Source organism: Oncorhynchus nerka, linkage group LG4 (genome assembly GCF_034236695.1).
Source record: "Oncorhynchus nerka isolate Pitt River linkage group LG4, Oner_Uvic_2.0, whole genome shotgun sequence".
Classification (NCBI taxonomy): domain Eukaryota; kingdom Metazoa; phylum Chordata; class Actinopteri; order Salmoniformes; family Salmonidae; genus Oncorhynchus; species Oncorhynchus nerka.
This window is the reverse complement of record NC_088399.1, coordinates 62000434-62024421: the sequence shown is the minus strand read 5'-3', so window position 1 is coordinate 62024421 and position 23988 is coordinate 62000434. Positions and strand designations below refer to the sequence as shown.

The 23988-nt window shown below is 41.7% G+C and overlaps 1 protein-coding gene across 1 annotated transcript; it reads right to left on the bottom strand.

Moving 5' to 3' along the window:
• Positions 1-1886: 1886 nt before the first annotated feature.
• LOC115128341 (uncharacterized) lies at positions 1887-22187 on the bottom strand. Its single transcript, XM_029658108.1, has 2 exons — positions 21311-22187; positions 1887-7499 (listed from the first exon to the last, which is right to left on the bottom strand). The coding sequence occupies exon 2, from the start codon at positions 7072-7074 to the stop codon at positions 3055-3057; it is 4020 nt and encodes a 1339-aa protein (XP_029513968.1). The 5' UTR covers positions 7075-7499; positions 21311-22187; the 3' UTR covers positions 1887-3054.
• Between the last annotated feature and the right edge of the window lie 1801 nt (positions 22188-23988).

The following is a 23988-nucleotide window of genomic DNA, read 5'->3' as shown; positions in this document are numbered from 1 at the left end:
GGTCCAAAAAGTCAGTGTTATGGCTGCAACAAAACATCTCCCTACCACTTTAAGAACGATTCCTGCTCTCCAAAGCGAGCACATGGCCATGGCACGCTCGAGTGGTGCCTACCCGCAGCCTTGCCTCGCTGCGATTGGTCCAAATTAGGTCAGTCTCTTCCCTTTGCCGAACGCTATTGGACAGAAATAGGTCATTGGCTCCGCCCAAAGACTTCCCCATGGTAGGGCCGCGTGAGACAGAAGTAAAAGCGGCAAGTGAGGCCAGAGAGATTGGACGGATTACTGTTGCATTTAGCAAGATCCAGATACTGAATTTGCTTTGACATGTATTAAAGTATTTAGTTGGTGACCACCCCACAGTGTAATAGTTTGGCTTGATAATTTTCCTTATAGCTTTCCAATAATGACAATAGGCTATTAATACCTGGCCCTACTAATAATACAATGTAGCCTAATAAGCATCAATACCTCAAATATATATATTTTTAAAAAATGTACTTCTCCATACTACCCCTCCAGCTAATATTTTCTTTGAAAGTTAAAGTTAAATTATCTTCATAATCATAATTTACCGTTTATGAGTCACACTTCAGAAGTACAACAGCTTATTTGATGTGCCACCTTAAAAAGTGATAAAAAACACTCATGTATGCATTAGACCTACAAGCCACTAGATGGAGGCAATAGTTTCGGTTTTTAAGAGCAAACATATCCAATGACACAATCAACACATTTAAAACACGGACAAATATTCACACAGATGAATCAACCCTTGATTTGTGAATATGGTGCAAATATGTTATAGCACGGATACTTTTAATGTGCATGCATAACTTGTAAAAAATGTCAACTGCAATGTTTCTCTCACACAAAATATTCCCCTCCCTCTCTGGTTAGGTTTCTGTAAGCATTCATAAAAAGGGCCTCACATGGCCATCTAGAGGACACTGAATAATATTACCCCAGTTATTTTCCAACCACATCTGCATGCCTGCCCATCCTCTCAACAGAAATCAAATGTTACTAAGAGTTTGATGTGTATCACACCACTGACCCTATGATAATCTGACTGAAGTGTTAAATGCAGGCCCTGCCAAACTGGTGACCAAATACAGTATATTATAAAATAAAGGACTTTCTGAAAAGTGAATTCAAGCAAATGCACCAATATATAATCTTCCGGATACAGAGGAAAACTCTCAGAGCAGCCGGTTGTGAGCCTTTGGCACTAAACAGCCGTACTCATCTACTGGGCTTTTTATCCTCCATTTCTAATTGAGTGTGGCACTGCACAGGGCATGTGAGCTGTAAACATCTCTGCAGTGTAAGGTAAGTACAGTGCTCTGTGTGGAACACCTTGCAGCCATTTATTTGAACCTACTTAAATGATCAACATATAGGAAAGTAAATATAAACAGTGAAATGTGTAGGAGCGATCATTTGTGCATTGGCAAAAAGAAAAGTTCAGAATTGCTCTAGATTTAAATCAGTGGTATTCAAAACTTTTTCAGCGGGGACCCCATTTTCTTCGCCAGAATTTGACGACCCCCATCCTAAATCTGATTACAACCTTAAAATGTTTAACTTTTTTTTTTTAATAAATCGGTACATTTTGATTGTCACATCAACAAATTGCCTGCAATTAATTTATTTCTATCAAAATTAAGAGAATCAAGTAATACACATTTATTCATTCAAATGTTATTTTTCTAATTATCTTTCTCATTAACATGAGTATATGTATTTTTTAAATGATCTTTCTCAATAACATTTGCATATTGTCCCAAAAATAATCTGTAATTTTTGCCCACTGCATTTCCTCCGCAACCCCACTAGGGGGAGACTTTGAATACCATCCATTTAAATAATAGGAAGGGAAAGCATGATGACATTTTTACAAATTTTTATTTAATTTTTTAGGGATTCAACAATTCACTTTAGGCAAAGAAAACAATAGTTATTTTGTAATAATATTTCATGTTTTAGTTTACTGAAAGGAAAACACTGGGAGACAGGACCTAAGTAATGAACAATGTGTCCGTACACGTGTTACGGGATAGGGCTTAACTAAAGCATAGGGTTGGTAAATGGGGTAGGGAAGGAAAAAAAAATTGTCACACCGATACATATATTCATCATCCTCCCATTGTTTTACAAAGATAGTCCCAAAACATATTCCCACCCACCCATACAATAGCAACAATGACAAAATAAATGATACTTGGAGTAAAAAAAAACAGCAAATAATCAATATATAATAAAATATAATACGAATTGTACAGTACACTCCGGTTGTTCCCATTATCCATTCCTGACACCAAAGTCCCATTGTTTTCCCCTATATATGATGGAAGTGTACAGAAAAATGGTCTCTTTCATTCCATTCTGATCCATTCTAACCTGTTCAGCTAGCCAGTTTTGCACAATTTTACAGATTGTTTGACAAGATACGTCTAGTTACACTAAGTGATTATTCAATTCAGTGAGTCAAGTTTCATAACAGGAGTGACTAATTGACAACTATCTTTTATCTGTTCAAATAGCTTCTTAGACTGGCTTGCTTACCAGACATTTTTTTTTGCTTCAGGCCAAACATCTGTACGAGAAAAAAAATCTCTACAGGGAACAAAAGAAAAACACATAGTACAGAACAAAAGACAAATACTATTACTGTTTAACTGTGAATAATGACAGAAAACATAAAACATCAGTACTTTTGGTACTTCACTCTTACTAGTATGCATTCATAATCCCAGACCAAACACAGCTAACAAAAATGATACTGTGGTTGAATGCATTTTAGAAGAAAAGAGATGCTACTGAAACACTCACATGATCTAGAATCCTCTCTCCGCTTTGGGGAAGCAAAGACAGATGGATGGTGCTTTTGATGTTGACCTTTAAAAAGTCCATGTTATCTTACAAACATCTCTGCTATAGTAAGGATTGTATGAATGGGATATATGGTAATTCTACTAAGCCTGTTGCCCACATCTTTAAAACTTGCTAGTTCTTGCTTGCTTTTTAGTTTAAAAATCCTAGACTATAAAATAATTAGTGGCTGTATTCAGTCACCACTGTTGTTCTCCCAGGCTGGCCCTCCTGAACCGCTTCTTCCGCTGTCTTCTCAACAACCTCTCTTGGGGGCAAGTTCACGTTCAAGCCCCAGCTTCCACTGCCTAAGAGAGATTGACCCCGGCAAGCAACCCTGTGCCTCTCTAGGAGAGATCCATTCCAGAAGCGGGAGCGGCATTTGGGACATGAGAACCGCCCTTGGGAAAGGTGACGTCCACGATGAATGAGGGCTTTCCGTAACGTCCGAGAACGCTTTCCGCAGACCGAGCACTTCAGACGGGCACGGTGGCCGTTATTTCTTGAAGGGTGCCTCACACAACGATGGATCAAAAGTTTGGCCTGACTGGCGAATGTGGTGCTGGGGCAGTACTGGCATGGAAAACGTTTTATGGGGACTTCCATAGATGACAACCCACTGACCTTAACCACACCTCCGCACCATTGTCTAACTCGATACCCTCCTCTCATTCTCAGGAGCTGGGCGAGCAGTTTCTTTTGCTTAAGCTTCTCATGCATTATTCCTTTTTTCCGCTTCATCAGTTTGAGTCTCCTGCTCGTGGCCTTATTCAAGGCAACCCCTACTAGTTGCCCCCCTCTCATTATACTTTGATATTCAACCCTCCTTTTTTTCTCTCTTTTTCTCTTGCCACCAACCCATCCTTCTTGGGACTGGAACTGAAAAGGGCGGGTTTGACCTTGGGTGGATTGGTTTGGCATGTAGGAGCCAGACGGATAAGTTGAGGGGTGGCCTGATTCAAAAAGAGGGATGTACTCAGCTGCTTGGGAAGGATGTTGGGTTCCACCAGCTGGTGGGTTTGCCGAACCAGTGCGGCCCAATCCATGCTGCGATTGCCTGTGCCTGGACAAGCTGTTAGAATAGGCGAAAGCCTTCCCGCATACCTCACAGCAGAAATTCTTTTCACCTCTTATTCCACCACCATGGACAGTTTGTTGATGGGCTGTCAGGTGGAACTGATGGTGGAAGGATTTCCAGCATGTTGTGCATGTATAGAGCTTCTGAGAGGGCTGAGTGGACGAGCTGGATCCCTGAGACTTATCTTGAGGGTACGGATAATAAGATTGAGAGTTTGCTTGATTTCCATCTATATTATTAACCCCTCCATGGCCCTTAGCAATTTTCCCTCCTGGTGTACCATCCAATTCTCCTTTTGTGTGTAATTTTCCATGTCTCACCAAGCTCTGAGCATAAGCAAACTCTTTACCACATAGGTCACATTTGTAGTTCTTCTGCCCAGAATGCACAGTGGAATGTTTAGTAAGATGGAAGTACTCCCGGAACTCTTTCCCACAAACATCACACCGGTGTGGCTTTTCACCTGTGTGAACACGGTCATGCCGACGTAGGGTCTCACGTCTCCTGAACCCTTTACCACATACTCCACATGAATATGGCCGTTCTCCCTCTCCACGACTTCTTCTTTGTCTAACTATGATTCCATCAGGTCCTGGTTCTCTCTTCTGCCGAGGCTTGCGAGGCTTTTTCGGTTTAGCATTCATCATCTGCTGGCTTGGATGGGTTAAAGGCATGGTAGAGCCACTACCTGCTCTGTAGGTCTTGTCGATTTCAGATGTAGATGATGGACCACCTGGTGAGACTCCCATATTCCCAAAGCCAAGTCCTCCAAGCAAACCTCCAATGATGTCTCTTCGCTCCTCTCCTCGACTCTCGCCAGTACTTATGTCGCAGGAGGCAGCGGCAGCTGCTGCAATTGCAGACATGGCACTGCTAGTGACCTCATCCTCAGAGTCATCCAATAGAGATGAAAGAGGAAGGTGAGGCTGCTGTTGATGGAGATGTTGTTGTTGACTTTGAGGGTGTGGGTGTAAGGTAGGAGCCAAGGGTGCTTTTCTAAGTGTCTGGCTTGACATCTCACTGCTATGGGAGCTCTCTCCAGAATAACAAGATTGGTTAGCCTGCTGTCGTCGGTAGTCATCCACACTGTAGGATGGTTGGTAGGATGGCCGGTTCCTTGAATAATCCGTGCCATATTTGCTCGCTCCATCTCGTTGGTAATCACCTGTACCACTGCCTCCAGCCACCATTTCAGTTTTGCTGCTACTTGCACTTGATGAGCTTTGATTTTCACCACTACCGCTTGGTCTGGGCCGGGAATTCCTTCCAGGCTTTCCACAGGTGCCAGACGCAGCATGATTTAGCAAAGAGGTGCTCTCTCGGAAGCAGCGGCCACAAGCAGGGCATCGGAAAGGCTTATCATCATGGATCTTCTCATGCCTAGTGAGGGACTCACGGCGGTTGAAAGACCGTTGACAGACACCACATGCAAATGGACGAGCCCCTGAATGGATAACACCATGCTGGAGGAGGTGCCCTCTTTTCTTGAATCCCTTTCCACATTCGGTGCAACAGAACGTTTTGTCTTCGCTTGAAGTGTCTGGCTTGGCATCTTCAGAAGTCAAACCATGACTACGGAGATGTCTTCGAAGGCTTGTAAGATGACTGAAGGTCTTTCCACATTCACCACAGTGGTAGATGGCTTCAGGGTCAGGTTGACAAGGCATGGAGGCCATGGGATTTGCAGGTTTAGGTAGCTGTGAATCATTAGCTACCAGCACCGAGGCTGTGGATGAGGAAGGGGCTGAGGAGGAAGAGGAGACCGTTGCGGAAGACTGTGTTGATGAAGAGAGGACTGATGAATGGTTATTACCAAGGCTGGTTATGGCTCCTCCTACAAGGCCCGGTTGAATGATTGTATTTTGACTGTGTTCAGTGGAGCTGCTGTGGCAGTTACTACCACTGCTACTGCTGTGACTAGTGCCATCTGCTTTTCTCTGAGGAAGGTAGCCAGCCATAGCCTTCTTTCTCCTGCTACCACCACTTCCACCAGACCCAGATCCACTGTCTCCTTTCCCTTCATCTTTCGAAAGTGATAAATGGAGTGGTAGAGGGAGAGGCATACCACTAGCTTCTTGTTGCATCAACGAAGCCAGCTGATTGGAGGAGAGAACTGGAATACCTTGGAAATCAAAGCCACCCAGAGACGACGGCTGAGGTGTTGGGTGAAGAGGATGGTGTGGGTGGGTATGGCTGTGAGGGTGAGATAAAGCATGGGGTGCCAATGGTTGCTGCTGCTGTTGAGGTTGGGGAGTGGAGTGACTATGACTGTGAGAGGAGTGAAGAGCTGGAGGTGGGGCAAGGGCTGAGTTTGAGTCACTAGCTCCTTGGCCCAAACCCAGGCCAAGATGGTTATGACCCCCTTGTTGAACCAGAAACTGCTCCAGACTGCTGTTAGTCGGGACCCCAGAAAGAAAGTACTGATTGGCGGCAAGCATGCAACTGAACTGCTGATGTAAGCTACGTGGATCAGACTGCCCAACGAGTGGTTGCCCTAGGGAGGACACTGCACTGCCAGGGTTGTTACTGGTGGACGATGAAGATGACGGGGAGGGCGAGGAGGATGGTCCAGGTGAGGCTTGGGGAACAGAGAGGCCAGGGTGTAAAGGTGGCGGTGGGGGAGCCGATGTTACCACTCCTCCAATAACACCAGACCCTCCACTACTACTACCACCAAAGTCAAAACGTCCCATTCCCGAGTGTAGCTGCTCTTGGGCTAGAGCTGCTTCTGCAGGGTGAAACGGACGTAAGAATTGTGGGTATCCTGCAGCAGAACTCCCACTACTACTCATCTTACTGGATTTCCGTGAACTATGCGAGGATGAGGACTGGCTCTGGTGTGATATTGGTGGAGGTGGGGCACTCATTTTGGCAAATATTGATGAAGAATCAGCAAAAGCATTACTTCTAGACCCCTGAAGAGACCCCAGACCAAGCCCAGATAGAAGAGCCCCTGACGACTCCCCCTGCTGTTGGTGCTGCTGCTGAAGCTGCTGCTGATGCTGAAGTTGGACTTGCTGTTGGTGCTGCAACTGTCTTTCCAATCCAAGGCCTTTAAACTGGTGGGCTTGGTGTCCACTTAGCATATCTAGAATGTCCAAGGGGTACTTACTGAACTGGAACATCTCCCACTCACTAATGGGAGGTTTTTCCTGGGTCACTCGCCCTACTGTTGAAGTACAACAATATCGCACCAATAATCATCAATAGCCACAGCTACTGGAAGTAATGCTTCTTGAACAACTTAGAATGACTCTCACCTCTACCAATGTCTATCCCTTATCCCCTCTTATACAGATGAATGCCTAGTGCTTGCACTTTAAACCAAGAAGAGCAGGTAAAGGTCCTTTTAAATAAATGCTGTTCCTAATTTGAAATACAACGTATAAATAGTATGCAGTCTATGTAGTGTTTGTAGAGTCCTTCTTGTACAGTGGTAGTCTTTTGTTTTTCACCAAAAATGTGAAGCTGTCAGCATCCAGCTGGGGTGGAGGAGGATGAACAGGCGTTCCACTGCTTTGTCTGCCCGTTGATGCCACACTCTTGAAGACTGGGGAAAAACAGAAACATTGGTTAAGTCTCTTGGTTAAATAGGCCTAGAGCTTGATTGCGCCTCGGGACAAAGTGGAGTCGGAAATTCAACGGCTCCGACACGAGACGTATATGGCAGGATCTACAGGAAATCACAGACTACAAAAAGAAAACCAGCCACGTTACAGAAACCGACGTCTCGCTTCCAGACAAACTAAATCACCTTCTTTGAGGATAATACAGTGACACCATCATGGCCCGCTAACAAGTACTGCAGCCCCCACTCCTCTCCCTCTCTGTGGCCGACGTGAGTCAGACATTTAAACATGTTAACCCTCGCAAGGTTACTGGCACAGACGGCATCCCTAGCTGCGTCCTCAGAGCATGCGCAGACCAGCTGGCTGGTGTGTTTACAGACATATTCAATCGCTCCCTATCCCAGTCCGCTGTCTCCACATGCTTCAAGATGGCCACCATTGTACCCAAGGCGGCAAAGATAACTAAATGACTACCGTCCCGTAGTAGTCACTTCTGTCATCATGAAGCGCTTTGAGAGACTAGTCAAGGATCATATCACCTCCACCCTACCTGCCACCCTAGACCCACTTCAGTTTGCATACCGCCCCAACAGGTCCACAGACGATGCAATTGCCATCACACTGCCCTATCCCATCTGGACAAGAGGAATACCTATGTAAGAATGCTGTTCATTGAATACAGCTCAGCATTCAACACCATAGTAAGGCTACAAGGTCATCGTTAAGCTGGAGGCCCTGGGTCTCAACCTCGCCCTGTGCAATTGGGTCCTGGACTTTGACGGGCCGATCACTTCGCTGACCCTCAACACTGGGGCCCCATAAGGGTGTGTGCTCAGCCCCCTCCTGTACTCCCTGTTCACCCATGAATGCGTGGCCATGCACGCCTCCAACTCAATAATCAAGTTTGCAGATGACACAACAGTAGTAGGCTTGATTACCAACAACAATGAGACAGCCTACAGGGAGGATGTGAGGTCACTTGGAGTGTGGTGTCAGGAAAACAACATCTCTCTCAACATCAACTAAACAAAGGCGCAGATCGTGGACTTCAGGAAACAGCAGAGGGAGCAACACCCATCCACATCGAAGGGACAGTAGTGGAGGTGGAAAGTTAAGTTCCTCGGCGTACACATCACAGACAAACTGAAATGGTCCACCCACACAGACAGTGTGGTGAAGCAGGAGCAACAGCACCTCCATCCTCAAGCGGCTGAAGAAATGTGGCTTGTCACCTAAACCCCCCCCAAAAACTTTTACAATCGATGTACAATCGAGATCATTCTGTCAGTCTGTATCACCGCCTGGTTCGGCAACTGCACCGCCCTCAACCGCAAGGCTCTCCAGAGGGTGGTGCGGTCTGCACAACGCATCACCGGGGGCAAACTACCTGCCCTCCAACACCCGATGTCACAAGAAGGCCAAAAAGATCATGAAGGACAACAACGACCCGAGCCACTGCCTGTTCAAACCGCTACCATCCAGAAGGCGAGGTCAGTACAGGTGCTTCAAAGCAGGAACCGAGAAACTGAAAAACAGCTTCTATCTCAAGGCCATCAGACTGCTAAACAGCGATAACTAACTCAGAGAGGCTGCTGCCTACATAGATACTCATATCACTGGCCACTTTAATAAATGGATCACTAGTCCTTTTAAACAAGGCCACTTTAATAATGTTTACATATCTTACATTACTCACCTCATATGTATATACTGTACCTTATACCACCTATTGCACCATGCCTATGCCGCTCATCCATATATTTATATGTACATATTCTTATTCCTCCCTTTAGATTTGTGTGTATTAGGTAGTTGTTGGGAAAACTGTTAGATTACCTGTTAGATATTACTGCACTGTCGGAACTAGAAGCACAAGCATTTCACTACACTCACATTAGCATTGGCTAATCATGTGTATGTGACCAATAAAATTAGATTTGATCCCGAGAATTGACAAAGCATCATATCAAATTATTTTAAGCTCCCAGTATAGGCATACATAACCACTTACCACTAGACCCAACTCAGGAGATCTTCATAGTCTAACTTAAGATTTGTCAAAACATAAACAAGCATTTGTGCCTTTAAAATTGTGATTATTTACAATAATTGTATTGCCTAGACCAATACAACTCTTAACGGTGCATTCTGTAACATAGCCTCATGCAATTACTAAGGATGGACAATTATTTAACAAAAATAGTTATTGAAACACAAAAGGACCCACATTTCCAGGTCAGAATTCAGAATCAGTAACTGACTTGAAAGAGAAAGAAAAAAAAAGGACTCTGGCCCGAAAACCAAACTTGCTTATTAACCCAAGGGTCGTTCCACTTGATTTCAATCACTTTTTGACCGCACCTCTTGACTTGAACAAACATTTCTAAACATGTTTGGCCATGGCAGAAGCAGGGGTCGCATTAGCTTTTAGAAATCTGCACTTTCAAAACGCAGACCATAAAATCTGGATTTTAAACCATTTCACCTGCATTTTATATTGAAATAAGTGTTTTCTTGCTTCAGTAGTGATCAAGGGCGTGCAGCAAGTTTTTTCAATGCTATTTGGCTTGCATTATGTCAAACAGAATAGGTTAGACCCCAATTGCACTCGGACTAATTGGTCAAGTAGAAATTAAAGTTGGGTCGTTCCATATAATTTCAATCACTTTCAAACTGCACCGCTTTTAACAAAATCTTCATACAAGTTTGCCCATGGTGGAAGTGGTCAGAAAGTTACTTTTTGGACCTGAATGCCAAATCAGGTGCTCGAAGTTTACCCACTTTGCATACCCCACCCTACCATGCGATGTCATCACTAGTTGTCAAACTATATTTTTTACGTCAAAAAAAAAAAATATATATATATATATATATATATATATAAAAAAACTAAACCCAGATTCTCATTTTCACAAATGTACCCTGGATAAGGAATGTGACAAACGGACAATTTTTCTTAACATGTAAACGTAAAACATTTTAAGTTTACGGTTTCCCATAAAAAAAAAAAGAGTAGACAATTCACAAAATTCCATGTGAATTTACAATGCAGCTGTGCTGCCAGCAACGGTTTGGGTCTCACCGTGCATCCCTTTCAGATAGTTAAAGTAAAGATACAACCATTTTGAATGTTATAGTTTTTGTGCATCTCTGAGCAATTTCCTGATTCTCTGGGTCAATTCATGTTTTAATGTGTATCTGAGATATTGCCATTCAAGCAGGCAGAAATTCAGTTGGTATGACGTAGCCTTAAGATAAAGCCGCTCTCACCACACTGGAAGTTAAACAGGAATACAACTTTTAGATCTGAGAAACATGTCAGATTGTCTTCTGAGCCATTGATCATATTTCCATGATTTAAATACCTAGAGAAATGTGTAATTTAACAAAAGGGTTTAACACATTTCTCCCATTTGTCTGCCTCTTCAGTCCAGGGTGAATTGCATGGTGCCGTTGTGAATGTCAGACTGCATCGATCTGCAGGTTGAACATGGTGAGATTGTAGACTGGTAAATCGATAGTTAGTGCAGTTTGTTTAGGTGATTTTACAGCTCTCTTCTTCACAGGCTGATATTGACTTTGGTATTATTGTGTGTAGCTACATTTTTGCTAGCTAGCTACCTAGCCAGCCAGCCCAGAGACAGCATTGCGGGTTTTGTAGTTGACTTGAGCAGCAACAGATTTCCACATGTTGCTACCAACCTTATAAACAAAATGAAATATTTGTTCACCCCCAAACATTATTCTCACATATTAGTGTTATGCAAATGAGTGGTTTGGTGGAATTTTATTTTTAAAGCATTGCACCTGTACTACCATTACTGTACCTCAACTCAAGTTAGATTTTCTTTCTCATTTAATTTCTCAATGTATTGCCACACAAGACTTCGCTGCGGTCACTTACCTTTCTCTGTCATTTTTCCAACTGTTAACAACAATGACGTAGTGGAGAGTCGACTCCAAAATAATTGTTTCCTCGAATCCTTGCACGTCGAGTGTGAAGACTCCTAAGATTCTGTATTTTTGGAACGCAGGAGACTGACTAGTTGCCGTACCTCCAAGAACACAAACGCTCACAATTTTCCGTGAGCTAGAGAGGGACGGAGGGAGACAGTATAGGGAGGTCAGCCGCCAGACACACAGAACCGTGCACTAGGCCTATCAGACGGCAATCAAAAGCTGTATCTCACAATGGAATCCTGTATATCACAATTTCTTGGCTTGCAATGTCTCACAACTTCAGTAACGCAGGGCCTAACATCAATGAATAGGCTAGGATATTGAGATGAGCTAGACGCAACACTTCAATCTCGTAGTATCTGCGCATGAGCACGGGTTCGCTTTACGCTTTTCACAGCGTGGTAGCCAGGGCACCAAAACAAAGAAGAAGTTGAGCCTTAGTTGATGCGGAAATTGACCCACTATGTTGTTGTTCTTTCTGCATCTACGCAAAAACAAACAAAACATTTTCAGTTATGTATCTATCTTAACTTTAAGATCCTAATTTTCGTTTAAATGGTTTAATGTTTACAACCCTACCTTAAACTAAGTCTGGGTGATATGGCTAAAATATATTTTTGTTTCACGTTTTTGAATAATAAAAGTTATAAACTTGCTTTATGAGTAGTGTGGCCCTAGGGTGGCAACACAAACATTCTAAGTGATTTCATTGGGTCTTTCTGCATTGTTTCATACTCTTCAATTCAACTAAAAATTATTTCTCAGCATTATCATACATTTCTGCTTTTCCTGCACTCATTTGAGATCATTTCCACGTAGTGCTGCACGATATGGGCAAACAATCTGGGCCTTATTTTTAACCAAATGTTGCAATTGCGATTTAGAGGAAAACACTTGGGTGAACTGTTAGAATCATGGAAATATAATTATTATTCTAATTCTATAGTTAGAATATAATAGTGGGCACTTTAAATAAAGTGTTTGACATGACTATGAATGAAAATACCAAGGAGGCGTTATTGTGACAGGGTAGGAACCAAAGTGTTGACAAGTGTTTCCTAGGGGAACCTTAAGCTTTGGCGGACCAACTGGCAAGCGTCTTCACTGACATGTTCAACCTCTCCCTGACCGAGTCTGTAATACCTACATGTTTCAAGCAGACCACCATAGTCCCTGAGCCCAAGAAAGCAAAGGTAACCTGCCTAAATGACTACCGCCCCGTAGCACTCACGTCGGTAGCCCTGAAGTCCTTTGAAAGGCTGGTCATGGCTCACATCAACACCATCATCCCGGATACCCTAGACCCACTCCAATTCTCATACATCCCCAACAGATCCACAGATGACACCCTTTCAAATCACACTCCACACTGTCCTTTCCCACCTTGACAAAAGGAACACCTGTGTGAGAATGCTGTTCATTGACTACAATGAAGCGTTCAACACCATAGTGTCCAGAAAAATCCTCACTAAGCTAAGGACCCTGGGACTAGATACCTCTCTCTGCAACTGGATCCTGGACTGCTTGACAGGCAGGTATTTAGTCCCAGGGTCCAGGTGGTAAGGGTAGGTAACACCACATCTGCCAAGCTGATTCTCAACACGGGGGCCCCTCAGGTGTGCGTGCTTAGTCCCGTCCACAACTCCCCGTTCACCCACGACTGCGTGGCGAAGCACGACTCCAACACCATCATTAAGTTTGCTGAAAACACAACAGTGGTAGGCCTGATCACCGACAACAATGAGACAGCCTATAGGGAGGTGGTCAGACACCTGGCAGTGTTGTGCCAAGACAAACTCTCCCTCAAAGTGAGCAAGACAAAGGAGCTGATCGTGGACTACAGGAAAAGAGGGCCGAACATGCCCACATTCACATCGATGGGGCAGTAGTGGTGGGTGGAGAGTCAAGTTCCTTGGTGTCCACATTACCAACAAACTACCATTGTCCAAACACACCAAGACAGTCGACAACCCCTTTTCCCCCTCACGAGACTGAAAAGATTTGGCATGGGTCCCCAGATCCTCAAAAAGTTAGTTGCACTATTGAGAGCGTCCTGACCGGTTGCATCACCGCCTGGTATGGCAACTGCTCGGCATCCGACCTTAAGGCGCTACAGAGGGCAGTGCGTACGGCCCAATAGATCACTGGGGCCAAGCTTCCTGCCACCCAGGACCTAGTCACTTTAATAATGTTCACATACTGCTTTACTCATTTTCAATGCCATTCTGACATTGCTCATCCTAATATTTATATTATATATTTCTTAATTCCAATCTTTTACTATTAGATGTGCGAATTGTTGTGAAATTTTAAGACACTACTGCAGTGATGAGCTAGGAACACAAGCATTTCGCTACACCCACAATAACATCTGCTAAATATGTGTATGTGACCAAAAATATTAGATTTCAAATTTAGCCAACTTGGATGTAGGTAAAATTTCACAAGCTCTGAATTTATCTAACAAGACAAAACAGTTGAATTGTTATGAACACAACCTGTCCGTCTCCAACTGTTTGAAAAGCATGCTAGCCTGTCCACTTTGTTCAGATGTTGAAATCAAGTGGCCTACTTTATTTCTCAGAATGAGAATGAGTTGCCAATTCCTTATATAATTGTTTTATGCTTATTGCACACAGACTAAACAGCTAGTATAACGATCTTTAACTGAATAAAATGCTGCTAGCAATACGTGGTACCGTAATGCACGCGTGACAATTAGATTTCATTTTCCAGAATTAATGTTAATTTGGTACCTACGTTTTAGTAGTGTCTGCTCAGCTCAAAATTTGAGGAGTTGAAACATAAACAGGGTATGGTTCGAAAGTGAACTTCTCTACTACAGTAAAAGTATGTCTCCATGTGTTTCGGTGTCCATATGACTGATTCTGTTGGACCAAACCTCAAATGCAAGTTGAAACCGTTTGTCAGAGAAAGAAGTGATCTCTCATCTTGGGAGAAAGAGGAAAAGCATGAGGTTTCCCTCTCGCCAAAATCTGTCCAAAAAAAAAAGACCAATGTATTTCTATGCGCTTATCTTGAACCTAAGCTTGTCGCCTGCCTTCTCACCTTTGGGACAATGACTCCCATTGTTAGGGTGGAGAAGTGAGCATCTCCTCATTATATACAACTCCCTGATATAAATGGGAAGGAGCACAGGAGCGAACAAGACGAGACCAAAAAGACAACATGAGAACAAGCGGACATAAACTTTCATAAAAACAAAAATGAATTTGATATATATTGGCCAGTCCTACACTACGCATGCCGCATCACATAAACATTATTACATTCAAATACCATTATAGAAGGTAAAGTAAAAACCCAAACCGGTCTGTGCATCAATACCGGTATATTGTAAAATACGGTATATCACCCAGCCCTACCTTAGACCTTATTTTACATTGGAAGCATTTGTGTTGTGCCAGTCATCGGTTGAGACAGCATACTCGAATACAGGGTGGGTATCATTTCAATCATAGAAATAGAATTCATAGAATGGACCTATCCCTTCAGACACCTGCAATTTATCTGGTACACCATTGACATTTCAATTTAATTGAAACTAACTTCCAATTACTACCAGTAAGATAGCAGCTGGTCCACCCACTGTCGAATGTCAACTTGAATGGAAATATATTATCTATATAATTTCAATAGGTTTCCAATGGATGATTGACAGTTTAAAAAAGGTCCAATGCAACCTTTTAATCTCAAAACAAAATAATTTCTAGGTAACAATGAAGTACCTTCCTGTGATTGTTTTCAATTACAAGGACCAAAAAGAAACAAAAACAGCTTCTTAGCAAACACCAATTGGTGTGAGTGGGGAGGGAAAACTGAAAACTAGCCATTATTGGCAGAGAGATTTGGAGCAGGGATACAAGTTTCAGTCAATTTTGCTGCCGACTAACCAACCCCCAAGAACAGGTTAACAAACGGTTAAATTCGTTCCAAACAGTAAAATGACCTGATCAAGAGAAAATATTATGCATGGGTAAAATGTACAGATATTTTTCATTAACTTCTTTGGGACTGGGGGGCAGTATTGAGTAGCTTGGATGAATAAGGTGCCCAGAGTAAACTGCCTGCTACTCAGGCCCAGTTGCTAATATATGCATATTATTAGTATATTTGGATAGAAAACACTCTGAAGTTTATAAAACGGTTTGAATGATGTCTGTGAGTATAACAGAAATCATATGGCAGGCAAAAAACTGAGAAGAAATCCAACCAGGAAGTGGGAAATCTTAGGTTTGTAAGTTTTTCAACTCATTCCCTTTCAAAAACAGTGTCTATGGGGTCATATTGCACTTCCTACGGCTTCCACTAGATGTCAACAGTCTTTAGAACCTTGTTTGATGCTTCTACTGTGAGGTGGGGGCTCATAAGGGCTGTTTGCGCCAGGTGTCTGGCAGAGTGCCATGAGCTCGTGACGTGCGTTCACGTGCGAGTTAGCTTGCGTTCCATTGCATTTCTACAGACAAAGGAATTCTCCGGTTGGAACATTATTGAAGATTTATGATAAAAACATCCTAAAGATTGATTCTATACTTCGTTTGACATGTTTCTACGAACTGTAATATAACGTTTCGTCTGAACTTTCGCATGGACTTGGATAGTGTACTAAACGCGCCAACAAAAATGAGGTATTTGGACATATATGTGGGAGTTTATTGAATAAATCAAACATTTATTGTGGAACTGGGATTCCTGGGAGTGCATTCTGATGAAGATCATCAAAGGTAAGTGAATATTTATAATGCTAATTCTGACTTCTGTTGACTGCACAACATGGCGGATATCTGTTTGGCTGTTTTGTTGTCTGAGCACTGTACTCAGAATATTATATGGTGTGCTTTTTCGGTAAAGCTTTTTTGAAATCTAACACAGCGGTTGCATTAACCTCTTGCCTCTAGTTGGGACGCTTGCGTCCCAACTAGAGCTCTGGAAATGCAAATGTGCTACGCTAAATGCTAATAGTATTAGTTAAAACTCAAAAGTTCATTAAAATACACATGCAGGGTATCAAATTAAAGCTACACTCGTTGTGAATCCAGGCAACAAGTCAGATTTTTAAAATGCTTTTCGGCGACAGCATGAGAAGCTATTATCTGATAGCATGCACCAATACACTACAACAGAAAAGCACAGCAGGGGACGTAAACAAAATAATTAGCATTTCGGCGTTACACAAACCGCACAATAAAATAGAAAACAGTCATTACCTTTCACCATCTTCTTTGTTGGCACTCCTAGATGTCCCATAAACACTATTGGGTCTTTATTTCGATTAAATCGGGCCATATAAAGCCAAGATATCGTTATATGTAGACTGTGTGATAAACGAAAAAAACAGCGATTTCACAACGTAACGTCATTTTTTAAAATTCAAAAGTAGACGATAAACTTTCACAAAACACTTCGAAATACGTTTGTAATGCTACTTTAGGTATTAGTAAACGTTAATAAGCGATAAAAATCATCCGTAGGCGATGTAAATATCATTAGCTGTCGTCTTGGAAAAAATTTCAGGAGAGAGCTCTTCCGGAATGATCTGGGCGGAGACCGGAGGTAAGTCGTGCCCCTCTTTCGGTTCAACCAAGAATCAAAGAGGATTCAATTCACAAGACTCTAGACAACATGGGGATGCTGTGGGAGTTGAATGCTCGGTCTTATCTAATTCGGCTCACTGTTAACAATTGCTTGAAGTGGCGCAAGGATATTTATTTCCATTTTCTGTGATCAGGTTTTCCTGCGCTTTCCGATGTAACGCACGTTATGTAATAGCCACAGTCGTGATTTAACCAGTTTTAAAAACGTCCGAGGGTTTCCTATCCACACATTCTAACCATATGAACGTACTATATTCCTGGCATGAGTAGCAGGGCGCTGAAATGTTGCGCGATTTTTAACAAAATGTTCAAAAAAGTAGAGGGTAGGAGCAACAGGTTAAGAGCTTAAAAAACATGCAACAATACATAGCAAGCCTGTGGTCTCATTATTTAACATGAAACTACTGTGATGAAGCAGACAATGTAATACGTCATTTGCCAAAAAGCAATTTGCGGGAAAACGCTGTTCTAAAAGCCGCCCCTGACGCAAGCCGTTTAATTGTGACTGAAATGAAAACCTCCATTAGAAACGTAGAAAGAGGTAAACTGTAAATATGCAACAACTAGGAACAACATTGATATGAAAACCAATAGAACAGAAGATAAATGCTGTGAAACTTTTTTTGGTAGCTACTTAGTGCTGCTACTCTGTCTCCCACAGCTCCCTGCAGTCTGAGTAGCCTAGCAACGAGTCTCCACTCGTTTGCTCATGGCTCTCTGACTAAAGACAACCATTAGTTGACGTAAGAAAGCTACTTTCTAACTCTATAAACTCACTGTACATTACTATTTTCTGCAAAATAATAATTCTGGTCGACTCCGACACTGTTCCCGTTTTATGACTTGACGAGTTTTGTTCAAATTCTGACACTAATTGAATTACGCAAATTAACCTAGACTCATAAGCAAGACCGGTACAATGCATTTTCAGTGGCTAATGGTTATGTACGTAAGGTCACAACGTCGTCAAAGCACTCAGGAGAATCCCGGAACATATTCCAGTCTGTGCTAGCAAAATAGTCCTGTAGCTTAGCATCTGCTTCATCTGGTCACTTTCTTATTGACCGAGTCACTGGTGCTTCCTGCTTTAGTTTTTGATTGTAAGCAGGAATCAGGAGGATAGAATTGTGGCCAGATTTGCCAAATGGGGGGCAAGCTTTGAACTAATCTCTGTGTGTGGAGTAAAGGTGACCTAGAGTTTTTTCCCTCTGGTTGCACATTTAACATGCTAGTAGAAATTAGGTCAAACGGATTTCAGTTTCCCTGCATTAAAGTCCCAGGCCGCTAGGAGCGGCGCCTCTGGATGAGCGTTTTCCTGTTTGCTTAAGGCCGTATATAGCTCATTGAGTGAGGTCTTAGTGCCAGCATCGGTTTGTGGTGGTATATAGACAGCTACGAAAAAGACAGATGAAAACTCTCTTGGTAAATAGTGTGGTCTACAGCTTATCATGAGATACTCTACCTCATGCACCAGCTGTTGTTCACAAATACACATAGACCGCCACCCCTTGTCTTACCAGAGGCCGCTGTGCTATCCTTGCCGAAAAATATTCAAACCCGCCAGCTGTATGTTATCCATGTCGTCGTTCAGCCACGACTTGGTGAAACATAAGATATTAGAGTTTTATATCCCGTTGGTAATCTCCCCCGCATCCGTCGATATCGCCATTCCGCATCTGCGGTAAAAGGTGGCTAAATTATCCTCAGTATGGTCATCTTAAAACAATTCCATGTTAGTTTAGAACCTAGAGGGTTAACCCGTCTCATCCCCTTCATCTAGACTGATTGAAGTGGATTTAACAATAAGGGATCATAGCATTCACCTGGTACATCTATGTCATGGAAAGAGCAGGTGTTCTTAATGTTTTTTACACACAGTGTATATGAACAAAATCAGAGTTTACATGTTTTTCGATAATTGATGTCAAAATGTAATGTTTTATTAAAAAAAAAATGTATTTCAACAAATCATAAAAGATTTGAACAACCCTGTTAGTAAGCTTTCAAATTATATCAAACTCAACCAGTCTCATGGTAGGGTGGGCTTTGCAAATTGGGTCAAAATTGAGCAATCTCAATTTTTACCTTGTCAGCTCAGGGATTCGATCTTGCACCCTTTTGGTTACACGCTGAATTCATGTCTCTCCTATTTTCAAATGCCAAAACATTCAGATCCAAAATGTCACTTTCTGACCACTTCCACCATGGGAAAACATGGAAGATTTCATTCAAATCAAAAGGGGTTCAGTAAAAAAAGTTATTGAAATCATATGGAACAACTCAGCTGTTAGTTCAGCCAATCATACTTCCACATGCACCTCAGGTTTGCTTTAAAAACAGGAGAGACGTGAATTCAGTGTGTTAATTGTGTGCAATCCTGGTCCTAGGGGACCACATCTTTGTTCTAGCTCAGCACTATGTCAATTAACCAACAAGTCCTTTATTAGTCTAGTTGAGCTGTGCAGATGTGTAAGGGCAAAACCGCCTATAAATATATTCGGTGGAAGCGTGGGCGGCAGGTAGCCTAGTGGTTAGAGCTTTGGACTAGTAACCAAAAGGGTGCAAGATAAAAATCAGAGCTGACAAGGTAAAAAAATCAGTCGTTCTGCCCCCGAACAAGGCAGTTAACCCACTGTTCCTAGGCCGTCATTGAAAATAAGAACTTGTTCTTAACTGACTTGCCTAGTTAAATAAAGGTCAAATAAAAAACACTGGTGTGGTTTAAATAATCTTTCACCTTTACTTTTTTCCAGGTGACTTTTCTGACTTGGTTAGACATGGGAGGCCTGCCACAGCTACACAACCACCTCACCTAGACTAATTATAGGCTACATTTCAAAATGGTAACACCAGCACCACATTCAGCAGGACGTAACGTAACGTTCAGATATAAATATGCTATGTAGAACAGACATGTGAAATAAGGAATCTATTCATGGAATTTCTATCTGCAACATTCAAGAACGTTTTGCAACTGAACGTGGCCCTGGGCTACACCCAACCTTCAGTCTTGTAAGGTAAATATCACAGGAACCCCAGTGTGAAACTTCTGCTAGAGAACAACAGTGAATTCACTGTGTCCTTCCCCATAACAATAGACACACAAAAACAGTTCTGTCTTGTGGGCAACTTTCCAATTACATTTCTTGTAGGGCGATAAGGTCACCCAACCTATTGTTACCAAACAAGGAAGGTATTATAATAGCCAAGAAAATAAATAGATGACCCATATAACCTTGTGGAGTTTGGTACAATTGTCTTATGTTATAATAAACAAACAAGTAGCCTACTCCATAGATTATTTTTGTTGTCATGAAACTTTGTAAACAAATGATTTAGGCCATTTACGCCAAATCAAGTCCAAATGATTAATTGAGTTTCTCTCGTTTAATGAGTCTTTGAGCGCTATAGTTAATTTCTATGAGATGAGGCTAGACCTAAGTACTACCAGTAAAGGTATTTACATGGGACGCGTGTTCTGTTTTCTCCATCCTTTGCTTTTTTCGGGGGCCCACTCTTTGATATAATGCACAATTTGCTGATTGAAGCCTACGGGGCAATGCAAATTAAATGTATGTAGTTAGTTATGAAATTATATACCATGAACTTGAAGCCATTAGTCTAAAGTACCAAGAAGGCAATCAAATAGGCCTAAATAGAATGTAGCCTGGGCCTCAGTAAAATCAATTCAAAGTTTATTGGACATGTACACATATTTGCTGGTGTTATAGCAGGTGTAACGAAATGCTTATGTTACTAGCTCCAACAGTGAAGTAGAATGTTTCGCAAATGTAATACAAATAAAAAATATATATAAAATCAAGGAATTACAATCAAAGTGGATATATTAGAGTGAGCATATGAGAATCCAGAATATAAATATGTGACAGAAATTGGCAAACTGATTGGCATGCAGTGTTTCATTTTTATGATAACATGCTGTGCATCATTATGTCAAATAAATCGACAAAACTATGGATGATAGCCAACATGGCCATGTCTAGACCTGTACCTGATAGGTGCCAATAGCCTACTGTTGAGATATTTGCAACCATAACAAAGAATGTGTTTTTATATAACTTACAAAAGACTACTACTGTGCTAAAAGGTTTCCCAGTGACGTTCCCAGTATTTCCTGCTGTGGTCTGTGAAGACCTTGCCTAACTACAAGGTTATAACGTACCATTTAACAATAAACTAATTTTAAAACATCTTACCAACAGGTTTGGTGGGATGTATATGGGCTGGAGACTGGTGTAGCACTTTCTGCTTGATTGAAGACCAAAACGTGTTTACAAGTAGAAACGAATGGGTCTGCTTCCATTGATCTTCTGGTGGGTAGCTAAGTTAGCTAGACTAACTTGAAAACCCACCAAAATTGCAGGTGGTGGCAAAATTCCAAAATTAGCAGCGCGGCATTCGTCATTAGCTAACTAACGTTAGCAGGCTAACATTACTTTGTTTTTATAGGTGGTTGAGTATAGTTGTCAACCAAAGCAGCAATACAAATTAAATTGGATCTGAATAAAGGAGTCTTTCAATCATTTCGTTGTTAGCTAATAAATGTAAATGTCGTTTGAAAACCTGGTTGCATAGGTAGCCGATGCTAAGCTAACCTAGCTACCAAGCTAACAGATAGCTTGATAGCTGTCTTTTTTTTTAGCTAGCTAACCTTATAATTACCATTAAAATCGCCTGTCAAAACGGTAAAAGAAAAAAAACATAGGATAAAAATGGCGCGGGGTATGCCGTGAAAACTTATTTATGTCAGATAGCCATTTTTCTTCATCCAGGGGCAAATATTTTCAAAGGCCTGCCTCTCCATCGGCCCAGGAGGGCTGTTTTCGACTCGTTAACAAAAACTTCCGCTGGGTTGGCCTGCTAATTCACATATGTCCCTTGTTTGAAGCGGTAGTTTCGATGCTTGAATCGTTAAGTCTTCGAATTTACCAAAATTAGCCCTTTCTTGAGTGTTTGTCGTATTTTCATTATTTTTCTTCGGTCAAATATTTTCCGCCCCGTGTCAATTTTAGATGTCCCCGTCTATGGACTATGCCTACGGCTGCTAATGTTCTTCGAGTTAAAATGGTAGCTTCCGGTCTGTATTCTATTTCCGGGTAGTGTTACAGGCTAAGAAGTCCAACTAACCGTGAGTGTGTGCGCGCGCGTGTTAGAGTGTGCAGAGCCATGTATTTGGAAAGCATACATGGCTGTGTGCTCGTGTTGTTTCTGAATTTCTGCATAACCCAACCAATTGCATGACCATTGCCAAATGCATTATTAAATGCATGTATTTAGTTGAATTATGCATTTTACACACAATTGAGATTGCTTATTGCTTATATTAAAATAAAAAAGTTTTTTTTAAGGACATTTTGTCAGATTAGTTTCCATATACTGACATCATTCATACTGAATCCACAAGGGTGACAAAGGGGAATAAAGGGACAAACGACTACATGTTTTGGTATAAGAAAGGTTGAAAGAACAATATCAAAGTGACTCCCATATTACTAGACACTTAACAGCTGCTCATCACATATGTGAGGTAAAGCAATTAGAAATAATTAGTTCAGAGCGTGTGGCCCGGAGAGTTTTATATTCCTGGAATTTTAAGTAAACGAGTACAGTGTAATTATAGGGCCATTTATAGAACTTACAACCAGTTTGAATACTTTATGTATTGTGTTTATTTATTTAGGATCCCCATTGACTTCCTGGCGTCCAGCAACATTAAGGCAGTTACATACAATTTAAAATATGACATTACATTTCATAACACTTTTCCCAACACATGAAGTGTGTTCCCTCAGGCCACTACTCTACTATCACATATCTATAATACAAAATCCATGTGTGGGTGATTCTGAAACTTCAGGGACTTTGGTCCTGCATTTTTCAGAAATTTAAAATTATTCAAACACCATTTTACAAGTATTTTGATTGTCTTTGATTTGTCTAGAAACAATATCTGATAACCGCTGTATCTATAACACATGTCTTATATACAGTGGCTTACAAAAGTATTCACCCCCCCTGGCATTTTTCCTATTTTGTTGCCTTACAACCTGGAATTAAAATTGATTTTTGGGGGGTTTGAATCATTTGATTTACACAACATGCCCACCACTTTGAAGATGCTAAATCTTTTTTATTGGGGAAACAAACAAGCAATAAGACAAAAAAACTGAAAACTTCAGCGTGCACAACTATTCACCCCCCAAAGTCAATACTTTGTAGATCCAACCTTCGCAGCAATTACAGCTGCAAGTCTCTTGGGGCATGTCTCTATAAGCTTGGCACATCTAGCCACTGCAATTTTTTTCCATTCTTCAAGACAAAATTGCTCCAGCTCCTTTAAATTGGATAGGTTCCGCTGGTGTACAGCAATCTAAGTCATGCCACATATTCTCTATTGGATTGAGGTCTGGGCTTTGACTAGGCCATTCCAAGACATTTAAATGTTTCCCCTTAAACCACTTGAGTGTTGCTTTAGCAGTATGCTTAATAAGCTTTAACTTCCTGACTGATGTCTTGAGATGTTGCTTCAATATATCCACATACTTTTCTTGCCTCATGATGCCATCTATTTTGTGAAGTGCACCAGTCCCCCCTGCAGCAATGCACCCCCACAACATGATGCTGCCACCTCTGTGCTTCACGGTTTGGATGATGTTCTTCGGGCTTGCAAGCCTCCCCATTTTTCTTCCAAACATAACAATGGTCATTATGGCCAAACAGTTCTATTTTTGTTTCATCAGAGCAGAGGACATTTCTCCAAAACATACAATCTTTGTCCCCATGTGCAGTTGCAAACCGTAGTCTGGCTTTTTTATGGCGATTTTGGAACAGTGGCTTCTTCCTTGCTGAGCGGCCTTTCAGGTTATGTCGATAT